Source organism: Emydura macquarii, unplaced genomic scaffold, assembly GCF_026122565.2.
Source record: "Emydura macquarii macquarii isolate MOO-44397 ecotype Brisbane River unplaced genomic scaffold, CSIRO-AGI_Emac_v2 contig_3122, whole genome shotgun sequence".
NCBI lineage: Eukaryota > Metazoa > Chordata > Testudines > Chelidae > Emydura > Emydura macquarii.
In genome coordinates this window covers 3,847,488-3,863,547 of record NW_027133259.1, presented here as the reverse complement: position 1 = coordinate 3,863,547, position 16,060 = coordinate 3,847,488, and the positions used below count along the sequence as shown (strand labels likewise).

At 41.5% G+C, this 16,060-nt stretch overlaps 1 protein-coding gene across 2 annotated transcripts in view; it reads right to left on the bottom strand.

The window, feature by feature from the left end:
- The window catches only part of FAR2 (fatty acyl-CoA reductase 2), a 169,792-nt gene that overhangs the window by 51,732 nt on the left and 102,000 nt on the right, over nt 1-16,060 (bottom strand). For both annotated transcript variants that reach the window (XM_067531016.1, XM_067531017.1), the window contains one exon: nt 1,890-2,065. In XM_067531016.1, coding sequence (XP_067387117.1) covers nt 1,890-2,065 — 176 coding nt within the window. The remainder of the gene's footprint in view (nt 1-1,889; nt 2,066-16,060) is intronic.

Sequence of the window (16,060 nt, the reverse complement as noted above, 5' to 3'; positions counted from 1 at the left end):
AAAAGAGAAAAAGGTGTACCAGTGTGGAAGGTCCTCCTTGAAACACTCAGGATAAGTATAAGGTGTTGCGGTGGTTGTCTGCATGGACTCCCACTGATGCATGGGCTCCCCGTACCTGAGCCCGCTTGCAGGGATTTGTATTAGAGGAGATGTGCTCCCTTCCGTGGAGGCAGGGACACTGGGGAAAATGGGGCCAGCTCAGTAAACCTGTTAACAAGAGGAGCTTCCAGTTTTGGGGGGAGGGGAAGAGAGGATCTCATTCTCAATTCTGCTGGACTGAATAATGAGTAATTATTTCTGTCCAAGGAAGTAGATCTAAATTCATTTATTTTGCATGCACAAACACAATATTACATCATCTATAACTGGAGCAGAGTAAATAACAGGTTTTTCAGTTCACTGACAATTATGAAAAAGGTTTTGGAGAAATTAAAATGATTTTTTTTTTTAATTTTCAGTAAATCGAAAAGTTGAGAAACATTTATTGCAGGTCAAACAAAAATGATTTGTTGGACTCAAAATGCAATGTTTAATTTTGATTTTGAGCCTTTTTAAAACTTTTAAAAATATAATTAAAGGAAATTCTGAATCAAAAAGTAATATCAAACTGAAAAATCAAAAAAAGTTTAATTTAAGAAAATGTTAAAACAAAACATTTCAACTTTTCCCCCCCCCTCCATGTGAACAATTCAGTGAAACCAACATAAAATTGCAAAATATTTTAGTGTTGTCAAACATGTTTTGGTTTTTTTCCTGAAAAAAGTTTTGGCTGAAAAATTTCACTCAGTTCTATCTATAATCTCACTTTAAGGTCTGTAATTTTGGAACACAAGAACATTTGATCTGTCCATGCTGTGTTGAATCAACAGTCCATGGAATCCACTATCTTGTCCACAGCCGCAGCCCACCCCTCATGTTTCAGAGGAAGGCAAAATATTCCCACCACATTTATACAATGCTCGGGGAGAAATTCCTCCCTGACCCTTATGTTGATTAACTACAAATAGTTACAGTAATAATAAGTGAAAAAAACATGTTGAGCGATATGGAGACACAATCAATGTAATGTCTCAGAGAAGGATATTGTAATTGTCATTAATGAAGCATATCTTCTCTGTAGGCCTGTATCTATGACCACAATCACATCATCATTATTAAAGCCATACTCAAAGGTGCCAAACAAAATTCAGAGCCCCATTGTGCTAGGAACTCTTTCCTTGATATCTGACAATGAACAAACCGGGTGCTTCTCCAGGGACTCCCCTAAGCAACTGGCCATCTTTTTTAAATGCCTCATTACAACGAAGGCAATATTTTCAAAGCTGGGTGGATATTTTAAAACATCAAGGCTCCTTGTGATTTGCTATTTAAGATACATTGTTTCAAAAATAAATCGTTTCCCTCCTTGAATTACTTTTAGTGAAAAAGTAGGACCAGTAACACTAGCTGTACAGGCAGACAGTGTAGACTCACTTCAGATCGCCTCCACGTAACCCTCCCAAAACTTCTCAGTCCTGACCCAGAGCACCCTCCCGCTCTTCCAGTTCTGAGGCCACACTTAAACTCTGCCAATGCACTGCAATCCTAATTTGCAGTGCTCCCTTTTCTTTCAGTTCTGGGCTCCCGTGTGGCAATGCCAACGTACCTCAGTCTTGATGTGTGTGTATCTTTTAAGGTCTGGCATGCATGAAAATGTAGGCAGTCACTAATTTAAGCACTTTAAATTGTATATCCAGTCTAGAATTCATGTGCAGTTTGAAAATATCCCCGGAGAATTATTATAGTAATTGTACAAGAAAAACACTGAATGGTGTCTCATATTTTGTGTGTCCCAGTAAGAGGCTAAATTCTGCTTAGTAAATGCAAATGGCAGAGAAAAAGTGACGTACTTTAGTGGCTCATCAAAGCGAACTGTTGCTGCACAGTGGAAGACGACATTGACCTGGGACAGGAGCTCCTGCGAGTCCTTAGCGCTGATGGCCAGATTTGGCTGGGTGAGTTCGGCGTTAATAGGTTTAATCTTCTCCTGGAAGTTAGGGCAATCTTCCCGGACTCTGTCAAAGACCTAGAAGCACAAACACAACGATCAGCTACTGAATCATGGACTATTGCTATGGACCTTTTGCTGATAATATCCACCTGAATAGCAGCCAGTTTGCTGCATTTGCATCAGTTGATGAAGTTAACATGACAGAGAATGACTGATACTTCCAGATCTGACAGAGGTAGGAGGTTCTTTATCATGGTATGTAGGCAGATAAAGAACAATGGACTTGATTGTCCCCTCCCACAGAAAAACCTGAGAGTTCCTTCCCAAAAATTTGAGGACAGTGTGAATTGCCTTGCTGAAGAATGAACAAAAGGTCCTTTCAGCATCCCATGTCTCCTGGGGAATCCACAGTATGGGCTATGCCTCCACAATGGCTCTGTAACCCCTACACACAATCTAGCTAGCCCAGCTCCAATGGAACTTCATTGCCAAGACTTCCTGGGCTGGTGGCTGCCCCTAGGACTTTGTATGATTGAGTGGAGAAGGAAGGCACTGTGTGCAGTGGGATCTATGGGGAAGTTAATACAGCATTATGCTCTGTTAGCTTTCCTGCTGATTTTACAAGGGCTTGAGGGGAGGCAGGCGACAAGGTGCACCATCCTGTGCCCAGCTCTCCCTCTGTCTTTGCCTGCCTGTTTCCTCTCGCAGTTCATGTACTCCCAGTCCCACAAAGAGCTAGCCATGGTATCTGGAGAAGAGAGATCAGTACCGGGGAAGTGGCTTACCCTTTTGCACGGAGGGGTCCCACTTCACACAGATCTCAGAGACAACTGGGCCTAACACAAACTACACTTTACATCCTGCCTTTCCTAAGAACTCAAAATGCAGATGCACGACTAAACAGTATTTTAATTATCCAAAATCCACCTTTAAAATATAGGGAAAAAATGAAAAAGCCTTTAAAAACTGCCCTTATGTTCAGAAAAGTGCAAATAAAAATAGCACCTTTCCCACTCTACAGTTCAGCTGCCTGTGCCTTTGAATGCTATGGGTTTACTTGACTAACAAACATACAGTGTTCCTGCTATCAGCAGAGTGAAGATTTCATTCTGCCTTGAGCATTAGGAACAAAATAGCCAACTACTGTAAGTCCTAGCTATAGAATCTTTGTTACTGTTGATGTAAGAGGCAAAGTGAACACGGCTGGATTTTCAGAACTCCACGTGCGTTTGCTTGTTTGAGAGTTAAAAAAAAAAAATGCTTTTTGACTTGCATATTGCTCAATCTATAAAATTTCTCTGCTCTTATGGCTTTATACTACCACCCATTACTGTAATATCTGAGCACCTTTTCCATACAATTGATAATAGTGAAGTCCCTAGTAGACTTGATGATATCTCTTTCACCTTTTGGGGTACAGAGAGAAGACCTAAGAAATAAGAGGTAAAATCTAGTCAGATTTCAGAGTACAACTACACTTCAACGATCACTTTTTTCTTTTCTTGTTACACTACAGGTTTTCTGCTCAGCACAATGAGGGAGGGTAGGGGGCTGTGTATCTTTCTGTGACAGTCTGTATCCCTACGTTCACCCTTTTTACAAGACTATGATGGATTTTGTACAAAGCATGCCTTGTGAAGTATTTGAAAATTCATAATTTGCTAATCATTATTGTCCTGGTAAAATATGTGTGGCAACGTTGTATATAAAGCTAGAAGATTGTACTGTATAACATTACTGAGACCAGTTCCAAGGTTAGAAAAGCAGGCACAACCCAGTTCCTCAAAGACAAAAGGCAATTGATGCCTCAGCCAGGTGTCAACAAAATCAAATGGACCATCACCCGGTTAAACGGCCATTCTTTGGCAGGAAGAAGGGTGTGAGCGAAAAATGCACATCTTAGCAAAGAAATAGTTGGAGATTCCCATCCCACAGACGGTCTACTACTTGAACCTCAGACAGAGATGATTTTCAAAGAAAAAGAAAACTATAAGAAAGAGGAACAGATGCCTCAAAATACTCCTCCCTTTCTCTCTCCTCATGGCATCAAGAACACCTGAAGAAGAAAGACCACCCTGAACTGGGGAAGAGATCCCAGCTGAAAGGATTCCAGCCAGCAAGACCGCTAAAGCGTGTGATGAGAGAAATCTTTTGCTTTGAATTCATTTAGCTTGTTAAATTAGGTATTAGTTGCATTTAACCTTTTATTTCTTTGTAACCACTTCTGACTTTGATTACTCGTAATCACTTTTTCTTTCTGCAGTTAATAAACTTGTTTTATTGTTTTATCTAAACCAGTGTGTTTGGACTGGAGTGTTTGGGAACCGCCAGTTGAGATAACAGCATTTGTGCACGTTATTGTCTATTATTAAAAGGACAGACTTTCTATGAGTTTGTATTGTCCAGAAAGAGAGAGACGGGCAGGACACGACGCACACTTCTGGGGACAAGTCTGGGATTAGGAATTTGCTGGTTTTGCTCTGCAATATAATTCAGGAGTTGCTTGCTCTAGCACTCATATAATATAACAGGGAGTGATTTACATGCTGGAGGCTATGTGAGAGCAGACCAGAATGATTGCTCTCACAGCAAAGCAGTGTGAGAGGCACTCCAGGTTGGAGACTTGGGAGGACACAGAGGTTCAACAGTCCAGACTGTACCCTGGGTAATGTCAAACTTTCCACTACTATGATCTCCGTTTTCACACATACAGTCCTACCTGTGATTTGTCCAGTGCTTATGGAAGGGTGTGAAGTACTTGATTTAAAATAAACATACACTAAATAAAAAGATGTACACACACATTAAATTGAAACTAAAGCAAATATCCTCTCATCTGACTAAAGGATTATCATCCTTCTGTTTATTTGGTCAACAAATCCAGACATTGCTATATCATGACAAACATGGAGGCTTGATTAACCTTCTCCCTAAAGTAGCGTGTTGACTGCTATCTCTCTTTTCTTCAACATACTGCTCTATGGTCTTAATAAAGAAGAAATCCCCAAATGAGAGAGTTAACAAGAGTCTGCACATGAAGATGTTTTATTTTTCCAAATTTTATACAGTTCCCAGGTACATGTTGGGAGCAGTATTTTAGCTATGGAAACTGAGTTTACAGCTGTAAATCATTCCCAAAGTAACATACATTGTCACCGTACTTTACAACAAAATCCTATACAAAGTCTCTGATATGGGTAAGATTTTCAAAGGAACCAGTGTGAAGTGGGTGCTCTATTCCCACTTAGTTTCAATGGGAGTTGGTTGCCTGATGCACTATTGAAAATCTCCCCCTATAATTTGTGGGTCTACAGATAAAGTGCCTTTTAACATTTAACATTTTAATGTTACAACGTACATAGGGCCAGTAGGTAAAGCCTGATGAGACCCAAAACTGAGCTAGCTGTCTTTCAGATGAGAAGTACTGTAAGACTAAAGTCTTGATCACGTGTGGTCATTTAAGATAACAGGTCTGATTCTCCATTGCTGCACCACTTGTGTAGTTATTTACACCAGTGCAAAAGAAATGTGAGATCCTGAATCACAGTTTGTTACACTCATTTGTGCAATCACATTTTGTCTACCTCTGAATTCCACATGCTGTTCCAACTATGTATAATATTCTTCTCCAACTTCTCTCCTAACTGTTGTGCAACATTGCTTCATGCTTCTGTGTTTCATTCCAAAAGATTCATTGCATTTCAATGAAGGGCAAAGCAATTTCTAAATGGAACTTTGTAAATCAGCATAATGTTTGGAATCCTGCCGGATGACACGAACTCTGTAAATCATATCACTGTTTGTTTCATCAAAGTCTGCTGCCCCATTTAAGGAATCTGAAGGTCTGACAATAAGACTCCAATCTGTGAAGATTTAAAAACAAAAAAACACAGCCAGCTTTAAGCTGTTGCTTTTAGCTGGAAAAACGGCTAACATATACAGTCAGTGTACCCTATAATGATAACTTTTAAACACTGACTCAGTTGAAATTATCATGTTTTTCTGATTAACTTTCACCAGTGATCTGAGACTTCAATACTGCTCAGGCTCCTCCCTTTCAGAAATCATCTTCAAAAACAAGGATTTAAAAGACAAACGTGGCAGTGGGCTAGCCAGCTGGAATCGCTAAATTTAATGCCAATCCACAGAGTATGTAGAGAGTCAAGAGAACACCTGAAATGGCTGACTCTTTACTGCTGGTGCACAGCAGAGAGAAAGGAAAAGAATGTTGTTGGGTTTTTTTTCCCCAGGTTAATTAACAATTGCCACAGTTAAGCAAACCTAGGAAAACTAACACTGGTATGTCATGGTTTCAGTGTAAGTTATTTTTTCTGATAGTCATACTTGCATATGTTCATCCCGGCATAACAGGTCATCCCAAAACCCATTTACCACTTACATCCCACTGATTCCTCAAAATAAAGCTTAAGTGGGACGTAAGTGGTGCAAAGGGCTTGTGCTGGCCCTCTGCATATGGGTGAGTTTTACTCCAGAATCTGCAGAATCGTTCTTATTTCATACCTTCATATTTCCCAGGGCGAGGAACAGTCAGATCTCTGCTCCATTTTACATGCTTTATGACAGAGTTGCATCCCCCATGCAGTGCATCATCAGAAAATGTCCTCTGGGTGTGTAATCTAAATGTTTACTCTTCCTTTCTATTGTCTACCCCAGGCTTGATCTCACTTTCCCCAAAAGAGAGAGAGAGGAAAAAGAAACGTTTTGTTCCCTACATCCATCCCAGAAGGTGAATATAATTCACAACTGCTACTGCCTGTCAGTCATTTAATTAGAATGATATCTACATAATTCAATATAAAAGCCTCAGTTAAACAGTTCATCTCCGGTCATCTGCAAAACTGCAAAAAGAACTCATCAGGCAGTTTGAGATGTCGAACACTTAAACCAGCCGTCTTCACTCAGACAAAATTCCCACTGAAGTAATACGTCTAAGTAAAGACAACGAAATCGGGCCTAAACTGTAACTTACCGTCCAGGCTGGCAGGCCCGATATTTGACCAGCTCTGTTTTCTGATCGCTCTTTGCAGAAGATTACCGCCTTTGCTCTTGGAAGTGGGCCTGACGATCTATACCTTTATCACCCATAGGCTGGATAACTGTCATCTGCTCCACACAGGGCAGAAAAGCACTCGGAATCTTTAGCCAGAGCAAAAAGCAAGGCTTGGCGTGCTTAGCACGGATCCCCAGAGCCAGCCCATTACACCAGTGCGCCCTGTGATACGCACTGGCTGCCAGTTTATTTCTAGCCGGCATTCAGAGTGCTGCTTTTAGTTCTCAAGGGACTGATCTCGCAAAGTGCTGAATATTCAGGCCCTGAACCAGCACAGTGTAATCCACTGATGAGTGTGTTACAAGCGCTGGTCATAGAGCATATGAGTTGTTACCTGGCTCTTTTGCATTAGCTCTTGTAGCTCAGAAGGTCCCCAGCCCAAAACCCAGGGTGTCAGCCAACAGAGCGACTGTCACAACAGCACTCACATGTGCTTAACTTGAAACATACGAGCACTTACGCATGTGCTTATTTGCCTTGCTGCATCAGGGCCAGAGCGCTCAGCACATTTCAGGTTTCAGCACTAAGCCTCTAGATGGTGTAGGGCCTGGCCACATGGGATACTGCCTCTCTGCTTCTGTGGTACCAACACTGGTCCGAGCTAGCAGCCCCCTACTTTCACTGTGAGGTGATGGTGTGTTTTGCAAAAGACCCTGAAACTCTGCAACGTGCTCCCTGCTTGGGATCACAGACCCTGCATTTGCTGATCTTGAAGACATGCTGTTTTACTAGGCTTTTGTGAAGGCAGTAGGGAAGAGGCAAACTTAGAATACTGTAATACCAGAAAGTCGTTACATTGGAAGAAATTTAGAGAACAGCAACAAAAATGCTTTAGAGCCTGAAATGTATGATTTATGAGGAAAGATTAACTGGGCTAAATACATACAATTTGACCAAACAGAGAATAAGGGGAATAAGAAATCTGTCTACAAGTAAACACCAAGAAGGGATAAGACTTGTTGAGCACAATCCAAGGGAGCATAGTTAAATAATTCAGTAAAGGAAAACAAGGAAAATTAAGTAAAGGAAAATGAAGGCTGAATGTCAAACCAACACCTAAACAAAAAACATTCATAACAGTGAGCTACATTAGCCTATAGATAATCTCAGAAAACAAGTTGTGGAAAATCCCATGTTTTGGGCATTTTAAAGTAGGCTGGACAAAAATCACTGGTACACACACTGTAGGGGACAATCTTGCTGTGACAATATATTTATACTCTGCTTCCCTAGCCTTTACATCTATATCTAATTTCAATGAAAATGCAGCACTATTATAAATGGACAAAACTAACCAGCACATCCAAAGTTTAGAAAGATCTACTCAAGTTATAAAAATAACTCATCACGAGCCAGCATGATCTCTGCTGTCTATTTCTGGTGAAAAGAGCTTATCTAATAAATCCCAGTTGTGTTTATTGCTGATAAACCCATTCCAATAAAGTCTGCAAAAAATCTCTGTGCCCTTGATATCTACTTTTAGAACTTCCATTATAGAGACTCTCTCTATTAATTAGGCAGCTTCTCAACATCAGATAATTAGGCCACCGTTAATTTGTTAACCATGGCCTATTCTGAGTTAAATGTATTGCTTAGCCAGACAATGTGTGAAAAACACAGATTGAGTAGTATTAATCAGGACTACACCCCCTTTTTCCCCACTCTATTCCTCTCTCCTGAGAGTTACTTTTAACCATGATTTTTTTTTCTCAGTGTAAATGAGGCATAATTCATCTCATCAGTTCAACAACATGCATTAGGGATTTCCTGATTATCAGACAACAAATGACTTCTAATTAGATCCAGAGTTACAGCCCTTTCTTAAGTAGAAGCAGTGCAGTGAAAACACAGTACTCGTGACCAATAACTAGTTTTCCAAGGCAAATAATGACAATAGAGATACAGAGAGGACAGAAGATAAATTCCATTCCGGGTCAACAGAAGCTAATGTTCTAACTAGCCATTTAGGATGTGCTTTTAAATGGATGTTCTTGGGTTGACATTGTATTTAAGCTAATTTCCACGAACTTTGGCTGCTGCCAATACTGACTAGGTTATAGAGAGAGCATTACACACCATTAAACCTGGAGCTCTGGAAGAGCCCATTCAGACATAAGCCTTGTTAACAGAGGTATTAAAGATGCTATAGAGATAGGAAAGCTTTCCATGGTGTGCGGTACTATCATGCAAGGGACAAAGTCTGATGCTTTCACAATCTGGTGATCTCAGGTCATTCGCACACACTGAGTAATTTGTAAAGTGTAAAATAATGAATGTAAAAATAAACACAGTAGCATCAAAACGCTTACTTTAAATATGTAGTGAGTTGTAGTCCTTAATAGTGTATTACACATCAACACAGTTTTTATGAGTTAATAGACTGGTGGCCCTTCAGGGTTGTAAAAATTATATTTGTGGTCATCGAGCCAAAAAGGTTGGGAACCACTGCCCAAACCTTAGTTTGCCTGACTACAAACGATACAGCCTCTTTTGAAATCCAGCCACATGGGTTAAGCCTGTTTCTCCACTCCCACTGACTCGACCACAGCTCTTAGCAGCTTCAATAACAGACCTTGCTTGGAAGCTAAGGAAACTAAGCAGCATCTGACGGACTGCTGAAGACTAAACAGCCAAGCACACAAGTTGGTGTAAATGATCAAGTTTGCAGACACCGAAAGTGAAGGGGTAGCTAATACACAAAAAAAATTAAATGAATATCAAAATGACCTGCAGAGATTAGATCCGAAGGCACAAGCACGACAATGAGGGGAGAGGACATAAACAATGTAGACACAAAATGAGACATCCAAATCCACTTCATTAAAATGAGATTTTTTTGTTTCCTTAATATTGTCATGTTGCCAGATCTGTTGCATCATGTACTGGAGATGGTACTGTTGACAGCTTGTAGAAATGTTTCGACTTTTGATGAAATTTCAAAATAAAAAACAAAATCTGGACAATTTTAGACCAACATTTTTGTTATATTTACTTCCATTTTTCAACCAGCTACAGAGTTGGTTGAAATTTTTCAACATCAAAAGTAATAATAAAACACAGCAAAACATTTTTAAAAACATTTTTGCAAAGTCTCTTTTTTCTGACCAGTTCCAGTGCTGTCAAGTTTGAGCAAACCTCCACTATGAATCTGCATGTCTGAAGTACGGCACTCAACGTACACTTATTTGTCATGTAACCAAGCTATTGTATACTGTCATGTATGGTTACCGCAGGGAAAGGGTGGAAACATTATTGAAAAGGAAGGCATTCATGAAAGGATCTCTATCAGGAAGTTGTCAGTAATATGAAAAGATCTGAGAACCAATGGCCTAACTAGTACAAACTCAATCTTGTGTGCCAACACGCCAAACTGGCAAGGAAATATAGAATTACCATTAATCCTTGATTCACATCCAAGAAGCCTGCAGCTCAGGGAATGTATAACTTCTTTAAGAAGATGGAACCATCTGTCAAAATAGTGCCAGCTACTTACAACGCAGGTGGCTCTGTAAGCATAGCTTTGATTGAAGGGATGAAGTGCAATTACCACCTAAGATTATGGGCCAGTCCTAGGAAAAATCTACAGATATACATTAGAAATGGTCCTGAACCAAAACTCTGAGTGAGAAACCAACATCCATAGTCACCGCTCAGAATTCTTCCCCTGAATCCAAACTCCCTGTATACTAGGAAAGCTTGAATTGTGTTCTGCATATGAAGCCCCATTTTTGTGAGTGTAGAGATCTTTTGGTTTTGCCCAGATCAGACGTACTGCATGGATATGATTCGCCTCTCCCTTGCGCTGATATAAATCAGGAATAACTCCAGTGAAATCAATGGAATTACGCAGATGTAAATGAAAAGAGAATCCAGCCCATGCAGTTCAGATTCAGATCCAGAGTATGGGGTTAGGGCTCCTGTCCGGTGCTTTTACATTCAGTAGGGCTGGTCTACACAGCCTTGCAGTGCAGACTACAGGGGCGGGAACTGCCCTGTGTAGACCCTGCTAGTGTGAACTAAAAGGTACTGAGATTGCATTAACGTAGTACCTGGGTCTGGCATGTGTAGCCAGTTACTGGTAAAATGGGATGGTCTTTTCTGTAAGCAAGCTTAGATATTTTGATAAATGAAATATACACTTTGAATTAATATCCAGAGAGCCCTATCACATCAACTGCATCTGGGATCAATTTTTAAGGCAGGTCTTAAAGATCTCACTTGGGTAATAGAGGTATTTCAAAGAGACATTTACAAGCCGCACTTATTACCTTAGGACAGGGCTCAGCGAATTTGCATCGTAGCTAGGAGCCAGCCCAAAAATTAAGGAGCTAAACAACGTGTGCCCAGAGGCGGGGCCAGGGCCGTATTATTCATTAGGCACACTAGGCACAGTGCATAGGGCCTACAAAACTTTCACGACCTACAAAAAAAATTTTTATATATAATTTTTTATTTTTTATTTAAAAAACTATTTATTAATAGCTTAAAATCAAATTAGTTATTTCGGCTGGGGTGGGGGGGCTACGAAGGCAAGTGCGCCTAGGGCCTACGAAGGTCTTAAAACAGCCCTGGGCGGGGCACCCTGGCCGGAGCACAGCAGCCGCAGCGCTCCCTCTTCCCGGCCCCACCGGCACATGGACGCAGTGGCGCCCTGGCTGGACTGTAGCGGCCACTCCCCCCGGGACCCAGTCTTTCACTGGGAGAAATACTAGGCTCCAGAATTAAATTCCTAGGCGTCATGGTGACCTGGTACCCAGGCTGTGTCGAGCCTGCCTTCGCAGCTCTCATTCCTTTTAACTGTCAAAAATAAGCCATTCTGTCAAAAGCACTGCTGGTCAGGGGAGCTGCTGCAAAAGACATTTTTCAAATCGACATCCAGCCTCCATTTTAGTCACAGACGAATGAACTTCCAAAAAGTCGATTCATTAATGAAAAAGTTAGCTTCATCTGCAAGTAATTTTAAGCACACGTCTACTTGAAGGAAACCACAGAGCGAAAGCACTTGCGACTGAAAGGGTATTCATGGATTGAGTTTTCCACTTCCCCGGAATAATATTTATCATTTCCATAATCAATAGATAAAGGTAGGTGACACTTTACAAAGGCTGGTAATTGTGTTTGACATCTTTCGATAGTCAGCTCTTGTCTTCAGTGCAGGGATTGTCTCTTGTCTATGTTTGTATGGCGCCCAGCACAATGGAACCCCAATTCCCATTAGGGTTTTTGGGCACCACCATCATACAAATATTTACGAACAACCGATACTGAAAATAAAGCACCCAGAGGTTAATTTAGTTGACCCAGGTCACACAGTGAATCTGAGAGAGAAAACCCCAGGAACAAGACCATTGATTCCCAGAGCTGTGACCTGTCTACACCAGGACATACTTCTTCCCTGGGACAAAGCTATATTGTTGGCAGATGCGGTTGGTCATCACTGACTCATCCACCAGTACCATAAGATTTCAGTTGTTTCTGAAACTGCACCACAGTGTCACTTCATGTGACCTGGGGGAGCCTTGTGGGCAGTTTGGCCATCAGACGGTGTAGGGAAAGTGAACAGGTATGACCCAATGCCTAATAAACTGTAAGGCCACAAACAAAGGAAGCTCACAGAAATGAAGTCCTACAGGAATGTAACCTTAAAAGAGAAGTGAATTAGAAATCTGTAAAATAAAATATCAGAATGTAAACACCCGTAATGCTCTCCTCTCATTGGCATCTTTCATCTATAAAAACAACACGGTCTTTATTGTTTCTCAGTAGACAGCCGTAAGGTGGATAAAGTGTCATCACCGTTTAAACAGACATAGAACCGAAGGCACAGAGGTTAAGTGATTTGTCCAGTGCCAAAAAAGAAGTCAGTACCAGAGCAGAGATCACACACAGAAATTCCTAGTTCCTATTTGTGAGCTTTGACCACTACACCATGCCTCTCTCTGCCCTTCTCCTGTACAACCGTAATGGAGAAGTACAATGTCACAAAAGCTCTCCAGTGAGTGATGAAATCTACAGCAAATTTCCGATGAGGGAGGGGTTGCGGCTGGTCACCATTCAAGTGATGTGATTCCCTGACTATTATTCAGTGCTTTGTTAGTGCTAGAAGAAGCTGTGAATATCACCCAATACACTCCTTCAGCTCCGCTTGCTATGCACAAGGCCCAAGCATACATTTTTCAGGCCCAGTACAAATTTGTAACACGGGCCTTCTCGCACACACACACACCCATGGAGGTTGCAGCCTGGGATGGGCCCCACAGGGCCTCCTGGCCCTGGTAAAGTGTACCCTTTTCTCCCCCATGTGGGGGCCCTGGCTGTGCATTGCAAGATGCAATATAGGTCTAAAAGCAAAAGAGTCTGAATTATCATTGACCGTAGCTACCAATCTTCTGCTGTTGTCTATCCCTGCCTCAACGCATGTGTACAACTCCTGTGGTTGTATGTCTGGCAATTACACACACATTCTGCCTAATGAATGTATTCAGGCTAGAAATGCTGCAAGAACAACAGTCCTGTAATATTTCCTACCCTTTCATCTATGGATGTATTTTTATTTGGGATCACATACAAAGGAGTTCAGATATTTGTTTCCACAAATATACAGACAGACAAGTTTGGACTGCGTACATATGTGCATTAAGCTGAAAAACAGCCAGTAAAGGTTTTCAATGAAAGTCTTTGTAACTTGACATCTTAAGAGGAACCTGGGGGTTGATGGAGTGACCCCATGTCACTTACACACTAGGCTAATTCCTCCTAACCAGGAACACTCTATGGTGGTTTATTCCCTGGGAGACCATGGCAGGTTTGGAGTCTTCTCTGCCATGGTAGCACCTCTGCTCTAATCTCACTCTCCGTTCCGGTTGTGGCAATTGGCCTAAACTCTAAAATAAGGGGGGAGGAGGAGAAAAACAGTGCCAAAAATCAGAAGAAACTTGCAGAAAGAGAGCACGTCTTTCTTTTAGTCTGAAGGACATATCCCTGAAAAGCTTTCCTAATCTATATCCCTCATTACATGTTCAGAAGGCATCTGCAGCAGAGGAAGAGCTATGGTGGGCGCAAATCCATAGCAGCATACAGGGTGCTAGCCTCAGAGCCAAGAAGATTAATTACTATTTGTATTTGGTAGCATCTAGGAATCCCAGTCATAGAGCAGGATCCCATTGTGCTAGGAGCTGTACAAACACAGAACAAACAAAAAAAAGGCCCTTGTACCAAAGAATTTACCACCTAAATATCATCAATCTAAGTCTGAGACTGGAGGATCCTCTCAGAAATATTCATTTCTCTGTACTTGATCACATTGCGCAGAACAGATCAGCTTAGAATCTGATTTTCTAGGGAAGCCCATCATCATACGCAGCAGCGTTCACACATGCAGTTGTCAGCAGTTAAACAATGTTGCTGTCACCAAGAATGCTGTTGGCTACTTCTAGTTGATTGCTAGGAGATTTTTGTTTAATGATATAAACGCCAGCAAAAAGTGCTGAAATGAGAGCTCTGGAAACTGAAGGCATCTAGTCACAGAATCGGGACATCAAGGTCAACAGCAGGGCAAAATTCTGTCACACCCTTTGGGTCTTGACCCTGATTTGGAGGAAAAAACTTGGAGGACGACAGATCAGTTCAACTTTTGTGCCCTTTGAATCCTTGGCCTTTCTGCCTGAGATGACCAGCTGTGGCCAGTTCTGCCTGAGATGACCAGTGTGTTTGTGAAGTGATTTTGGACACTCGTCGAATAGGAACAGGACTGAGACTAATTCTTGGTAAGGTGCCAGAGAATATCTGAGTTCAGTGCATCCCACAAGAAGGCACAACTGCCTTCAAATCCTTTCTTCCTGCTGGGGTGGGCATCCATCTGTTCAGCAGGGGTGAAGAGTTTATGAAATTTACCTTTTGCCTGTACAAGCACAGAAGGTTGCAGGGCAAATGCTTTTGTGTGTCTTATACCTATCAACATAAGGATAACTTTAGTTTAAAAGACTAAACATTTTAGTTAGAGAGAAACAGAGGAGGAGGAAACAGACAAAGATATAAATATTTGTGCTGAGCAGCAAATACTATTCAAAAGCTGAGAAGCTGAGGGAACATTGTTCACCCCACATAAATGGGCCCGCCTGTGTCAGGCACTCGCTGACGGACTGTTTTTTAGCTGCTGTGGCCCAGTTTTAAACAATACACCACAGTATCTGGAGAGACAGAAAGGACTGGCATGAAGGAAAGTGATCCGCCAGGAATGCCCTGATCATTTAAAAAGAAATCAAAAGTAGGCAGAAATGGGGAAGCTGGGGATTTTCATGTATCCAGATGAAATTCAGTTTAACTTTACCTTTATTTTGACCATTTCATAAGTCCCAGAATGGAGTTCAGTACTGAACTACATACAGAAGACGACATGGGGTTAGATCCCTGCTCCTCAATCTGGCTACCTTATGCTACTCTAGCAGCAAGAAACAAACTGGCTTAACTGGCTGCCTGAGGATTCCCCTTCCCCTCTGTGGACAAAGATTCTGCAACTGAAGCTGGACTAAAAACTCTGCTGAAGATGAATGCAACCAGAACAGGCTCTGGCTCACTACCCCAGAGTTGTGTTGGCTGTGCAGGGATAACGGGAATAGAAACGTATTTCATCCAGTAAACTACTCAAGTGAGACTGGAAAACACAGAGAGAGCAGATTTGTGGAATAAGACGGTGCCATTTTTACATAGCAACTTGAAACTTTCCCACCTGTAAAATGGAGCTATTTCCCTACTTCCCAAGGGGGTTGTGAGGTCTAATTAGTGATTGTTGAATACGTAGAAGATAAAAGACGCTCTAACCTGAGCTCCAAATTATCAAGTGATTGAGTAAGAGCAGTCAGCAGCTCATTCAGAATAATGTAAATAACCCACAACATCAGATCCATTTAAATCTTCCCCCCCCCATTAAAAAGCATCAGTCCTCTCATAAACCTGATGACTGAAGTCTTCTGTGCTGGGGAATGGTGGCCATTTTCTGA